At 39.4% G+C, this 15,312-nt stretch overlaps 1 protein-coding gene across 5 annotated transcripts in view; it reads right to left on the bottom strand.

The window, feature by feature from the left end:
* Positions 1 to 14,190, bottom strand: part of CC2D2A (coiled-coil and C2 domain containing 2A) — a 163,170-nt gene extending 148,980 nt beyond the window's left edge. For 4 of the 5 annotated variants that reach the window (XR_003566823.1, XM_027836462.1, XM_027836460.1 and 1 more), the window contains exons 1-2: positions 14,093 to 14,190; positions 12,377 to 12,500 (exon numbers count right to left, since the gene is read on the bottom strand). Coding sequence is in view for 4 of the 5 variants with exons in the window: in XM_027836462.1 (XP_027692263.1) it covers positions 12,377 to 12,401 (25 nt within the window). In the remaining variant the exon portion in view is untranslated. The remainder of the gene's footprint in view (positions 1 to 12,376; positions 12,501 to 14,092) is intronic. The other variant, XM_027836463.1, reaches the window with a different exon arrangement.
* Positions 14,191 to 15,312: the final 1,122 nt, after the last annotated feature.

Genomic DNA, 15,312 nt, shown 5'->3' with positions numbered 1-15,312 from the left:
ACACACACACACACACACACACACACACACACACACACACACACACAGTGTTCTGTCCTTGGTAATCTGTCCCTTTGTTTCTCAGTTCTCTGGCCTAGCACTGGCTGTTCAAAGCTTTGCAGCACTGCTTTCCCTAGCACCAACAGATCAGAGCTTTGCAGCACTGTGCAAACTTTTGCAAGGGTTGCAGCCCTTGGCAAGCTTTTGGGCCTGAAGAGTTATGGCCAAGCTGGCTGCTATGACTTGATAAAACCTCTGCAACCTGGAACTGGGGTCTCCATGGAAGGAGAGTGGACCAGGGTTTAAGAGTGGATTTTTTTTTTGTAAGCCTGTGTTGTGTATTTGGGTCTACTAGTGCAGCCTCAATTCTGGTAGCATAAGAGGTGGGGGAGGAGTCCTGAGTGAGCTCAGGGTCAAAAAGCATCCATTCATGATGTTTTTTAGCCTTCTTTTAGATTCTAGGTAACTTAGACCATGGAGTCAACTGAAATTGCTTTATCTTTGGTACATAATTTCTGTTTTGGAGAGGTTTGAGAGATAATAGGGATCAGAGAAAATGTCTAGTCCTCCATCTTGTTGCTTACATGACCCAGAAGTCTCCAAAACTTACTTTTCAAGTTTGTTTCATAAAAGAAGCATGTCCACCCTGGCAGATTTCCTTGTATTGGGAAGCTAGATTCCAAATAAAAATAAGTAGTAGAGCCAAAAGAACATGGACTAGGAATCAGGTTGTCTTGATTTTACATAGTAATCTTGTATAAGTCACATCATCTCTCTATAATATAGTTTCCTCTTTTGTAATATAAGGGTGTTAGAGTAAATGGTCTGTACCTATGAAATTTGATGGGTATCTATTTTCTAAAAGAACCATAAAATCCCCATGTTATATAAAATGTAATATTCTACTGATGTGTACTATATTCTTTTGTTTTTGGATGGGACCTGTGATTTCATTGATTTAGTAATAATAAGTAACATTTATACAGAGTTTAGTATGTGCCAGACACTATGTATCCTAAATGCTTTACAATTATGTCATTTGATCCTCATAACAACCCTGTGAGGTAGGTGCTATTATTATACCCATTTTACAGATGAGGAAACTGAGGTGAATAAAGGTTAAGTGACAATCCACTATGCCACCTAACTGCATTCATGGAACTCCCATTAAAGAAACTTTTTTCAATGGAGGTTGGCCCCTTCTCTATAATATATAGTCTAATGGAGAGTTACCTGGCACACTGAGCGGTTAAGTAATTTGCTCAGAGTTACACAGCTAGTATATATCAGAAGCAGGAGTTGAACACAGGTCTTTCTGACTTTGAGACTCTTTCTGCACCATTTGTTTTAATAGCTATTAGTCACAAAATAATGTGACCTTTGTTTTGGTAGCACTTAACCAAATAGTGTTTCTTTAACAGCTGCAAACACTATAATATCTAATATAATTTTAAAAAATTATTGTCAATGACACCACTACATTGCTAGTCAGATGTGTGGTCCAAACACTGCTCTATTTTTCCTGCCCTTGGGAAACAAATCTATTTGCCAAGACTTGAGTAAGGGGATGATTTCACATTTATGTAAAGTATCATATTCAGCAAATATAGCTGACAGGGCCAAAAAGACATGAAATGAAGACATAGCATCACTAATATAAAAGTATATGTGGTGAAAATAACATTCAATTTTTTGCATTAATATATTCTCATTCAGAGACATGCATAACTTATAGGTAAGGACAGGCTTTTTAGAAGATTCAATTGAAAGGAAAATATGCATAATGTCCTTCAAACGTAAATCTAATGTAGATTTCCTTGAGAAAAGTGGCATGACTTATCAGGTTAATCAAGAGATTAGAAATTCAAATCTATGAAGTTCTTTTTCTCAGCAGTCCCACCTATTAATCAATCAATCAATTGATAAGTATTTATTAAGCACCTACTACATGCTTAATAAAGAGGTGTGTGGAATACTGTAGTTACAAGTAAAAAGAATGAAACAATCCTTACTCAAAAGGATCTTATATAAATGTAATATATAAATAGATTTAGCATGAATATAAGGTCAACAAATACAAAAATATACAAATAGTTAAATACAAGGTAGTTTAGGAGTGAGGAGACTAATAGTTGGAAGGGTAACAGTAAGATGTAAGCCTTTGATTTATCCCATAAGTACTTCAATGGATATTGCTTTTTAATATGTGTATAAAAACACCATTATCTCTCCACCATCAGGTATCTGTTTAAATGATTTGCCCAGGGTTTTATGGCTATTAAGTGACTGAGGAAGATTTGAATTCAGGTCTTCTTGACTCAAAGTCCAACACACTAACCACTATGACATCTAGCTATGTAACAAAGATGCTACCTTAGGGAGAGCTATTTTATTATTATTCCTGGGCTGTATGCTTCTAAAAAGGATAGACTGGGATTTGCATTATGGCTGCAAATGTTTAAATGAGAGGCAATATCATAGTATAGTGCAAAGAGGGCTGGCCTTGAGGTTAGGAAAACTTGGGTTCAAATTCTGACTGTGACATATATTGGCTGTGTGACTATGGGAAAGTCACTTAGCCCTTCTGTGACTCCAGTCAACTCTCTAAGACTCTAACTTACAGACAAATGGCCAGTCTTAATTTGTAGAGTTTCCATTGCAGAAATATGCTGATGAAAATGAAATGTCTAACTAGAGCTAAGAGAATTTTTTTGTTGTTCAGTCATTTCAGTGTCTGACTCTTTGTGACCCCATTTGGGGTTTTCTTGGCACAGATACTGGAGCGGTTTGCTATTTCCTTCTCCAGCTCATTTTACAGATGAGGAACTGAGGCAAACAGGGTTAAGTGACTTGCCCAGAGTCACACAGGTAGTCAGTGTCTGGGGCCAGATCTGAACTCAGGAAGATGAATGTCTTCCCAATTTCAAGCCCAGTGCTCTATCCATTGTGCCCCTTAGCTGCCCTCTCTGAGACAACAGCCTACACAATATGATTTTAGGATTGTGGAAAGTTTCCATGTTACCAGAGCATTAAAATAATTTTTGGATTAGATAGAGGAGGCAGAGACGCTATTTCCAGAAGGCCACTGTTAAAATGTACTTCGATTCCCCTCTCCCATTAGCACAGATTAATTATAAGGCTAGTTGACAGTTTAGTAACCTGGAGAATTGGTCCTGAGATAAAGAACAGGTAAACTTCAGTAATGAAAGAGAGACAAGAATGGTAGAAAGGAGCCCTAACTGAGGTAGGGGCAGCACTCAGACACCAAGGCATAGAGAGTGGGTCCAATTTTGCATGTCTATGACTTAGTGTAACCCCTGCCAATATCAGAAGCAGCATTCTTACACAGGCTTCTAACTTCATTTTGCTCTAATTGAGCCACCCACATCGAAGTGCAATTCTAACCTAGGAACAGAGGATCCCTACACTGCTCTTCCTAAGTCCTTGGACTTTGCTTACTTTGTCCAGCTTGAGTTGATTTCCCTGGTCTTGATCTGATCTTTTGTTTGCTTACAATTGCACTATCTTCCAGGCCTGTCCTTAGTAGCTGGACTCCTGGTCTTGGTTTCTCATGTCCAGTCAGCCCTGACCTGGCAACTCAGTGGTAACCTTGGAAAAGAGCCTCTAAAGGAGCAATAAGGTCGGTCAGGCCAAAGATAACCTTTACCTTGACAATCTTGCCTTGGGCTGGTCTTAATTCTCCTTTGGAACAGTTTCCTAAAATGCACTTATACTCTTTCAGTATTTGAAAACATATCCTAGACCTAATTTATTCTTTTCGTTGCTGTGAGTTAGAAACATTATGTGTGAAATACAAATCCCCCTTATGCCACTTTTTAAGTCTACTATGCTTGTCCCTCCAAGACCTGAAAGTTTTAAAAGTTCCCCCTTGAAATAAATTGGCCATTTCCTCTAATCAATCTCAAATTCTACTGGATTCTAAACCATCTTTTTTAACCAACACTGAGAAGTTGGCCCTAAAATAGTCCTTTTAATCATAGAAATGGAGAACAGCTGTTAGTAATGAAGAAATCTGTGTTTATGAGAACCTACTTAACATTTGATAGCTGCTCCCTGAAGAGTCAGAACAAGATGGGAACAGAGGGGCTGAAGGGGAAATGTGTACTTTTTAGGATATTGATTTCACTTGGAACATGACTTAAAAAAAAAACAGATATCTTTAGTTCCTAAGGTTTGTTAATTTTTGCTGCTTGTAAAACAAGATTTGGTACCTCTGGTATCATTCAATCAATCAATCAATCAATTGATCAACTAATAAGCATTTATTAAGTGCTTACTCTATGTCCTATAGTATGCTAAGGGCTGGGGATATTTTTTTTTTTAAAAAAGGCAAAAACAGTCCCTACCTCAAGGACTCCACATTCTAATGGGAAAGGACATTCTGCATTTGAATTAGGTACAAACAAGACTCATGGAGGCTAGGTGGATCAGTGGATAGAGTGCTGGGCCTGGAGTTGGGAAGACCCATCTTCTTGAATTCAAATCTGGCCTCAGACACTTATTAGCTTTGTGACCCTGGACAAGTCACTTAATCTCTATTTGCCTCAGTCCTCTAGGGAAAGAAATGGCAAACCATTCCAATATCTTTGGAAAGAAAACTCCATGGACAGTATTAGGGTCCATGGGGTCACAAAGAATCAGACACAACTGAATAACTGAACAGCAATAGATGAAATCCATACAGGACATTGCTTCTATTATGAAGTTCCTGCCTACTGTTAATGTCTCACACCTGTGCTTCTGTTTATTTGTTCTACCCTTTAGCTCTTTTAGAACCTTAGAGGGAAAGGCTGCAGCAACTAAAGGGACTGGGAAATTAAAGGTCAAAGTATGGTCAAAGTTAAAACTCTCTGGTGACTGTAACTCATTTGGGTGATGTCCAAACTGACGCAGCATGTGGGTGGTGGTTAAGAAGCTAACAACCATTTGCTATCAAAGGTTAATTTCCTTGGGACTAGAAATGCATCTAGCAACACTAATGATGTTAGTTAGAACAACAATAATGTCTTATTTCTTCCGGGCAGTGAAGGTATTAGGCATTTAAAAAAACATTTCATTTCAACTGACTTCACAAGACAATATCTATAGCCCTGATTAGACAATATTGAAATGAAATACAAGTAGATAGGATATGCAAGAAGACATCAACATAAGTTAACTGGGCATGCTATGCATGGCTGATGTGGGTGACATGGCAGGTTATTCAATCTGACATGCCAGCCTCTGGCTACAGTTTGGCCACCATGCTCACATAGCATCCTAAGAGTTCTGAATTGTTATCACCAAGACTATATAAGTGGTCATGTGCGAGGAACCAAGACCATGTGAACTTAAGACAAGGTTGAAAATATAGGGTAAGAAGCCTGGAAGCAGGCTGGATCTGTGGTAGGTCTAGAATTTGAAACTAGGTGAATAGTCCAGAATGAAGGTATACATAAGGTTATCAAGAGATCATAGGGCCATACATCTACACTGGACAGGCCATTTAGGTCAATCCCTGCATTTTACAGATGAGGAAACTGAGGCCCAAAGAATTTAATTGACTTTCCCAAGATAATGTGAAAGTGAGAGCAAAGTCATCAGTTAGAACCAGATAGGCTGGAGTCAAACACACACAGAGAGAGATAGCAAAATCTTGGGTAAGCAACATGTCTGAAATGAGGCAGATAAGAATAAAGAACAATTCAAGAAGGCAGAATCGGGTAGGAAGTTGGAAGTGAAGTACAAGAAAATATTCAGGAGCAAAGAAACAGAAGGATTTGGATGTGAGATGTGAGATAATAGCAGTAGACAGCATCTGGGACAGAAGCAATGCTTTGCTGTTACCATAGGTCTTTTATGTGCTTCCTGTTAGAATGCAGGCAAATATGAAGCAGGACTACTCTGGAGGCACTAAGGGGAAAAACTGAGCTGGAAGGAGGGAAAGGCAGCCACCAAGGGAGATGTCTTAATACTTCTCTTTCTTCTGTTATTGTCCCAACTCTCAGTCATTTTCCAAGAAGCAACTGTTTTCAGTTAAGTGGCAAGGATTCTTGGGTTCTGTGTTACAAGCAGACAGGGTAGCCTATATGCTATAATTTGAGGGATGCCAAAAAGGTCCTTCGTGTACACTATCTCTCTGACACAAGGTTCAGGGCTTGAAATACCACCATTAGGGATTAAATCCATTGGTATGACTATGGATTTCTTCCTTGATAAATTACAGATATGCCTAGGATGAGTAAAGACATCAATTCATTAATTTATATCAATACTTCAAGTATCTTATTTCATCAATGAGGCTAGGTCCCTCTGCCAAAGGAAAGTGGCAATCTCTTTCGCAGACTTTGCAAGTCGCTGGACTCCATAGATTAACTGCCCTGAAGTCAACTACTTTCAGGGAATAATTCTCTAGGCTCTTAGCTAAGCTGCTCCTTGTAAAATAGACACAGGACTCAGAGTGAAACACATGGTGGAAACTCTTATATCATTGTTGGATTTGCCAGGATTTGTGTTCTGCAGGGTTAAAATCCCTGGGATTAAGCTTCAGACCAAGATATGGCACTGGAGGACTATAGGAGGAATTCACTGACACTCTTATATAATTATTTTATCAAATTGTTCTGACAGTAATCAATACAAGGCATTAGGTATTTGAGAGAAGGGATGGCTGAAACAGAACAAAAGGAGACAGAGTGCTTCAGTGGAGAGGGTACCAGTTCTGAAGTTAAGAGGTTCTGAGTTCAAATCCTGTCTTGTCATTTACTACTTATGTGAATGTAGGGCAGCTAAGTGGTACAGTGGATAGAGTGCTGGGCCTGGAGTCAGAAAGACTTATGTTCAAATCTTGTCTCAGTCATATGCTAACTGTATGACCTTAGCCAAGACACTTACCCTCTGTTTGCCTCAACTATAAAAATAGGGATAGTAGTAACATCTACCTCTCAGGGTTGTTGTGAGGATCAAATGAGACATTATTTGTAAAGTGCACAGCACAGTACCTGGCACATAGTAGGTGCTAATATATATATATATGTATATATGTATATATATGGAGAGAGAGAGAGAGAGAGATGCTTATTCTCTTTCCCCTCCCTCCCACTTGGGAAAGTTACTTAACTTCTCTCGGCTCTGTAGGATAAGCATCTTATACTAGATGATGTCTAAAGTTCTTTCAAGCTCTAAATCTGACTTGATGAACCTATGACTCAAAGAGAGGTATGAGGTGCCAAACACAGCCTTTGTCTGATCTGACAAAAATCCATCGTTGCTGCTGGCACTGGTGTGTAGGCCTCCTATATGATTCATCTGCATAGTCTTTACCAGACTGTTGTAGCAATATGAAATCATTGCTGATTACTGTGGCAACTGCAAGTGATTTTTTTTCTTTTCTGGAATACAGATAATTTTGAACATATCAGAAAGGACTCATATATTCAAAAATATTTGTAGTAGTTCTTTCTGTGGTGGCAAAGAACTGGACACCCGAAAGGGGTGCCCATAAAGTGGGAAATATCTGAATAAATTATGATATATATGAATATAAGACAACATTATTATGCCATAAGAAATGATGAAATAGATGGTTTCAGAGAAACCTGGGAAGACTTGTACAAACCGATGAAGGGTAAAGCGAAGAGAAATAGGAAAACAATTTATACAATGACAATAATTGTAAAGACAAAGAACTTTGAAAGACTTCAGAACTCTGATCAAGGCAATGACCAACCATAATTCCAAGAAACTGATGAAGCATGTCAACCCCACCTCCTGATAGAGAGGTGATGGACTTTAGATACAGAATGAGACACATGTTTGGACATGGTCCATATGGAATCTTTTTTTGTGTTTGATAATACATATTTGTTACAAGAGTTTTAATTTTTTTCTTTCCAATGGTGGGTTGGGCTGGTGACTAAATAAATGCTTATTAATTTAAAAAAATAAACAAAATTAAATGTAAAAATTTAAATCAGCCATTTCAGCAATGCTTTTTAAAGCATCAGATGTACTTTATGGGATAGGACAAAAGCAGAAAATGAAAATGGAACCGTCACAAAGCATTGTGAGAACATTGAAATGTTCGATGTTACTTTTTCTATATGCGTTAGAATGTATCCAAGATAGATTACATATGTTGTAAGCAAGGCAAATATTTTTCTCTGCAATTGTGTTTTCCTATTAACTTTTCACAGAAAAATAAAGAGGTGGCCCTACGTGTAACCATAATCTTCACAATATTAGCACCACTTAGACAATACTGCCTCTAAAGATATGAAGTAAATAAAGTGCGTAGAATAACATGACAAAATAAAAATTGGACATTAAGAACCTAATACAAAACACTTTGCAGGTACTAGATGAGACTCAGAAATAAATAAATCACAGTCTCTGCCCTTGTGGAGCTCTGGTATTTCCTATGGCATTCAGCAGGGGTTTACAATAAATATGCCCAATAACTAGAATGCCAAAAAACCCATACCAAACCAAAACAAAACAAGATAAATTCAGAAGGACAGAGACTGGACCAGTGAGATAACATATTAAAATACTTCACAGACCTTCTAGCTACAATAATTAGATCACTGAGAGGTGAAGTAACTTGCCTCAGAGTTAGGTTTAATTAGGGTTAATTTTCAAATCCATTCATTCCAGCCAGTACAGGTTGGAAGTGGGAGTTAAATCTAACTCTTCCTGGTTTTGAGACCAGTTCTCTATTACCTCATGCCACCTTTGTGCATAAGAAAAATATAACATGCTATTTGAGGCTTTAGGAAAGAGATATTTCCAACTGGAGGGGTGGGAGGAGAGGAAGGAGAAATCAGGGGAGCTTTCATGGTGGAGGAGGCTTTTGAGCTGATTCTTTTTTAACTTTTAATTTTTTTCTTTTTTTTTTTCTTTTTCTTTTTTGGTGAGGCAATCAGGGTTAAGTGACTTGCCCAGGGTCACACAGCTAGTACGTGTCAAATGTCTAGGCCGGATTTGAATTAAGGTCCTCCTGACTCCAAGGCCGGAGCTCTATCTACCACCTAGCTGTCTCTTGAGCTGATTCTTGAAAGATGAGTAGGACTGAATAGGCAAGGAGAGAAAGTAAGACTTTTCAGGATAGAGAAAATGGCAAAAGGAGAGATGCAGAGATGGGTGAAACAAGGCATATACAGTACATAACAAGGGGTCCAGCTGAGGTAGAACATAGAAAAGCTAGAGGGAAGTAGTTGAAAGCAAGACTAGGTAGGCTGGTGTGTCCTCAAAATGCTTTATTGTTGCTTTTTAAAAAACACTGCTATACTTTCCACACCTTATCCTCTTTCTTTCTTTTTTTTTTTTTGGCAATTGGGGTTAAGTGACTTGCCCAGGGTCACACAGCTAGTAAGTATTAAGTGTTTGGTCTGATGCCGGATTTGAACTCAGGTCCTCCTGACTTCAGGGCTGGTGTTCTATCCACTGTGCTACCTAGCCGCCCCAAACCTTAACCTCTTAATCCAACAGAATCTTCCCTCATAACATAGTACAGTTAAGCAACTCAAAACTGTCACACTGACTATATCTGACAACTTGTGCCTTATTCTCTGATAGACCATCTCTTGGAATAAACTGTTCAGCAAAAACAGCAACCACATCTGTCTGCAGCAAGCATATCCCTTGCAATAACCTCAGCAGTGACACATATTAGTAATTCTTTGAAAGTGAATTCTATTTTTCAAAGTAGCCAGAAGTAATTGTGAGCCAGTGGTCATGATTACAACAAATCATACCATTTCTGGCCAAATGGGGAGCATGACTACAAAGTAACAAAACTCATATTCTTGCCTGACTTATAAACTGATTCTGAAAACAGAATTTCAAGTGTTATGCCAATGGCAGCATCACTGGAATAAGTGCATAATATCTCAAGGTAACTACTTCAAAGGGGATAAAATTCATCTAGTTGCATGTATTTTTTTTAACTATATATAACTTTAAAAGATCAATAACCTATGATTTCATTGGTATAGGTACTCTAATGTTGAGATTGTAATAACACAAACCACACTCCTCTCTCTAACTCCGTAGGTGGTTTTCAAGAAATGCAATTGCCAAAAACCTCAACAGCCTGCAACCCACCTGGTGATGAATAGTTTTGACTGTAATTAGATTCAGCTGCAGCCAGCAGATATATAGTCCACCACTAGGCCCGTACTCAAAGCATTTCCATTTGGATATGTCCTATCAGAGACTTCAGTCTATTGGCATGGATTTCAAGAACAGAGGGTAACTTCCATGCCATGATGAGGGATTGGATGAGAACATTAGTGGAGAACTTTTCCTTTCCCTATTAAAAATAAGTAGCAGAGATTGTATGAAGTAGTGGATCTAGAAGTGGCCTCAGAGCTAGAAAGACTCGAGTTCAAGCATTGCCTCTGACACATGCTAGCTCTACAACCACGGGCAAGTCACTTAACCTGTTGGTGCTTTAGGCAGCTAAGGCTACAGCTAAGGTGCAGAGAAATCCCCATCCTCAACTGATAGAAGCAATTTTCTTACCTAGGACTTTCCTAGACCAATGAAATCACAGGTCCACTAACTATCCCTCTATAGTTAGCATATATTAAGTATGTTCCAGGCACTGTGCTACATGTTGGAAATACAGTGAAAGACAAGACCAAAACAGTCCCTGTTCTCAAAGAGCTCACTATCTAATGGGGAGAGACAAGATGGAAAAAAACAACTATGTACATATACATGCTAGATATACATATATATACATACTATTATGATATAGTTCTATAATATAATTACATATAATAGTCAATAAATTATATATATAACATTACATAATAAATTAGAATGTACACAGTTGTTTTTTTGCATGTTGTCTCCTCCCTTTAGTGTGTGTACACACATACATATCCAGAATATATATATATATAAATATGCACACTTATATACACATACATATATACACACATATATGAGATAAATTAGATATAATCACAGAGAGAAGGTACTAGCATTAAGGAACTCTGGAAAAGGCTTCTCCCAGAAGGTGGGTCTTGAACTGAATCTGGAAGGAAGTCAGGGAAGCCTGGAGGTAGAGATGAGGAGGGAAAGAATTCCAGGCAAGGGAGATAGACAATGAAAATGCATATAACATTACTTAAAAAATGTTATTTTATAGTTGTAGGATGCTTCACAAATAATAGACAATTAACAACTCCTTTGAATTGAATTGTAGTTCATAAGCAATCTCTTAATTCTACCCTACTTTTTTTTTTTTTTTAAAGAAGTCAGGCAAATGGATGATCAAGCTACAGTCTTTTACTGGCACTGAAAAGCCCATATATGGTCAAATACCCTACACAGTTAATTCTTTTTTCAAAGAGAAGTCTTAAGGACTCCAAGGTATTTTTTGATTTAGAGATCATATAGCATAACTCCAAGAAACTGAGGCCCATAGTGATTAGGTGACTTGCCCAAGGTCATACACATGAAGCTAGAATCTGGATCTTTTTAAAGGCCCAGAGCCACTTAAGTCCCATATCACCTTTGAATCCTTCCATAAATACTTTAGCCCACTCTCTTCTCTGAAATAAATTCTCTGGAATTTAGTATGTATTATTCATTTTTGCACTTAATCACACACTGCCTTGTGTGTTTTTTCTTGGCCTCGAGTATATAGCCTAACTTTCTAAGAAGATTTTTAAGGTCCTTTGGAAATGAACATCAGATTGTCTTGACTTTTTTTTTTAATTACTCCTAAAATCCATCACACGAGGCAACCATAAAACTCACCACATGATGCAGCCATAGATAGAGAGCTAGCTTCAGAGTAAGGAAGACCTGCGTTCAAGTCTTGCTTCTGATAGATATCAGCTGTGATCCTTGGAAAGTCACTTAATTTCTTAGTGCAACAAATATTTAATAATAATAACAGCTATCATTTATATAGCAATTTAATATTGGCAAACATTTTTACAAATATTATCTCGATTTATCCTCACAACAACCCTGGGAGGTAGGTGCTATTACCGCCCCCCCCCCACCCCTATTTTCCACATGAAGAAATTGAGACAGACAGAGGTTCTGTGACCTGCCTAGGGTCACACAGCTAGTAAGTCTCTCGGGTCAAATTTGAACTCATATCTTTTTGACTCTAGGTCCAGTACTCTACCTACTGGATCACTTTATCCCTAAGATATCTTTGATTACACGTTGAAGAGAAGATGCTAATCTGCATTTGTGGGAGAAGTTTCTCAATTAGGAGTTTTCTATATCAATAAAAGTTTTCTATATATGGGTCTGATCACAAACAAACAAACAAGCAAACCCACCACAGTGGTGAGCTTGTAGCTCACATGCAGCGATCACTTATTGAATGAATTAGAGACAAACTTACTCCGTGGCCCTCGTCGGATGGCCATGCTTAGGAGATTCGGTTCTGATCCGTCTTGATACTGCTCCTGTTGAAAGCTGAGATTAGCTACCCCTTCCAACTGTTCCTCAAGGCCAGAGTCCTGTAGCTGATTAAGCATCAAGGTAAAAGGTTCATTGAAATACCTACAAAACACCACTGTCACCATACTTTAGGAAATGAGTCTCCACTGTTCCACTATGTGCATGTGTTTAGTCATTTGCAGTTGTGTCTGACTTTTGGTTACTCCATTTGGGGTTTTCTTGGCAAAGATACTGGAGTGGTTTGCCATTTCCTTCTCCAGCTCATTTTACAGATGAGGAAACTGAGGCAAATAGCATTAAGTGACTTGCCCAGGGTCACACAGCTAATAAGTGTCAGGCCAGATTTGAACTCAGGAAGATGACTTCCTGACTCCAGGCCTGGTACTCTATCTCTTGTGGCACCTTACTATTCCAATATACTAGCATAAAGGAAGAATTTTAAAAGAGAAGGATCAAATAGGAGTTAGAACATAACATTCTAGTTCTAGAACATAACAGTAGGGTTATAGGATCACAGATTTAGAGTCAAAAAATGGTCTTCAGTGAACCTAGACCAATTGCTTCATTTTACAGATAAGGAAAAAAGTCCAGAGGAAATATGCCTTGCCCAATGTCACCTGGGTGACAGTGACAGTGTTGGGACTTGAACTAAGTTCTTTCAAAGCTAGTGACATTTCCCCATTCATCCATGCTGTTTTTTCTAGACAAAAATTTTCATTTTAAATTGGGCTAATAGGCCCTTATGATTCTAGATTCTTAAGGTTGTCTGTTATGTTACTAACAAATCTCTAAACAAATATTTTAATTTGTTACTATTTAAAATATAAATAGATGTCCTCATTTATGGGTGAGGGTGGTAATGCAAGAAAGCCAGAACAAAGCAGTAGTGTTCCCAGGTTCAAAAACAGATTTGGGAATCTCTCTCAAAGTGCCCAAACATCTCCTTAGCCCTCGATTATTAGGGAAACTACTCACTGCTTTCCTCTTTCTTCCCCTCAATTCTAGGGATGTCTGAGCGGGAACTGAGATAAACAGTGGGTGGAGAAGATGGTGAGGGCTCTCTCAATGCTTCCGCCTATCCTCCACACATGTTACTTCTGGGCTTCCTAAACTCTGCTCTCTACTCCCTTGCTTGGCCCCGCTTCATCCCACAAGCAGTGGCCGTCCCCAGGCAGGAATCCTAAGGACCGGAGATCCCTCTCCTCATGCTGCCTCTACCTCCCGCCCCTCTTTTTTCTCCCATATCAAATTGTCCTCACATGAACCCCGAGCTGTTTGGGTATGGAAAGGAGTGGCCCTTAGAGGATCTGGAAGCGCTAGGAGCTGAAAGCACTGGGGGCTCTTTCCCCCAGTGGCAGGCACTGTGAGCCAACCGCATCTGTGGCAGTGTCTCTAAGCTACTCTGTATGCTCCCTTCCCAGACCCCATTAGTTTTCCCCAGCCAGCTTGCATCCCTCTCTCCTCATTTAATCTGATCCGTGCCCAGGCTAACCCAGCCCCTAGGATGCCAGAGGCATCACATGCTGCTCAAGATGGCGTCCCCTGCCTCCACCGGGAGCCTGGATTCTGCAAAGCTCACTTTGCCTCCCTGCTCCAGGACAAAAGAGTTGGGCTCTGTATGGGCCCTATCTATCGTATCTTCTCTAAAGCCTTTTACCTTAAAATGAGGTTGTTCACAGGCAGAGAGGATGCCCTCCTGGGATCTGGGGAGAGGGGATGGATTGCCAACTCGGATCCTGGGTGCCAGGATTTCTGTCCCAGCTGAATCCAACAAAACGGTTGAAAAAGAAGGGAATCTCAAGGCTTGATATGGAAAAAAAATGAGAGAGCACCAGGGATTTTTAAGCCTGCACTGCCATCTATAGACCACTTTGATTTGTACCTTCAGGCCGGTCCAAAGACTTTCTTTCCTCTCTGCCTGGTCACCAATCACTCTCTTCTCTTTCTCTCTTACAGAAATATCCAATCTCTTGAATCAGAAAATGATACTTACAGGCCTTGTTGGGAAGTGACTGGCTCCAAAACCACATCAAAGCTTCCAAGAGTATTCCTTGTAGCCATTGTTCTAGGAAGGAAGGGTCCAGGCAGCACAGAGCTGCCACTGCTTCCAGTGAAATTTTCCTTTTCGTCCCTTTCCCCAGCCTAGCAGACTGAGGCACCTCGAAGGGAATTACTCATTTCTCTCCCTGCAAGATCCAGAAGTTTGCAGAACCCATCCCAGTTCACCACTCCAGAACTGAAGGAGTTCCCAAGGCAAAAAGCAGCCTCTGAGACATCGAAGATTCCCAGGATCTAAACCTCTGAGTGGTTCAAGAACGATTCAGAGGGGGCATCCTTTTCTTAAGTACACCATTGACCCAGGAAAATTCTAATTCTAATTCTAATGTCTAATCAATTGGCAGATCCTAGAATCATAGATGTAGAACTGGAAGGCAGCCAGGCAGGCCAATGCCATCACTTTACATAGAGGGATGCTGAGGTCTAGGAGGCAAAGCAGCTTGCCTAAGGTCAAACAGACACTAAATGTCAAAGACAGGATTTGAAAGCAGGTCCTTTGACTCCAGAACCAGTGCTCTTTTTCATTGTACTTTGCATGAGGTCTACCTTTCCCACTACCCAGCACTTAACATAATGCCTGGCACAAAGTTGGTGCTTAATAAATGTTCGTTGACCAACTGACTGACTACTGAGTTTGAATCGAATCTGCCTCAGACACTTGCCAACTGTGTGACCCTGGGCAAGTCAATCAAACTTTCAAAACCTCAGTTTCCTCATCTGTAAAATGGGGATAATAATAGAATCTACCTCAGAAGGTTGTTGTGAGGATGAAATAATACAATATATGTAAAGCACTTTATAAAATCTAAAATATTATAT

This window comes from Vombatus ursinus, unplaced genomic scaffold (assembly GCF_900497805.2).
Source record: "Vombatus ursinus unplaced genomic scaffold, bare-nosed wombat genome assembly UNPS02014818.1, whole genome shotgun sequence".
Classification (NCBI taxonomy): domain Eukaryota; kingdom Metazoa; phylum Chordata; class Mammalia; order Diprotodontia; family Vombatidae; genus Vombatus; species Vombatus ursinus.
This window is presented reverse-complemented; position numbering and strand designations above follow the sequence as displayed.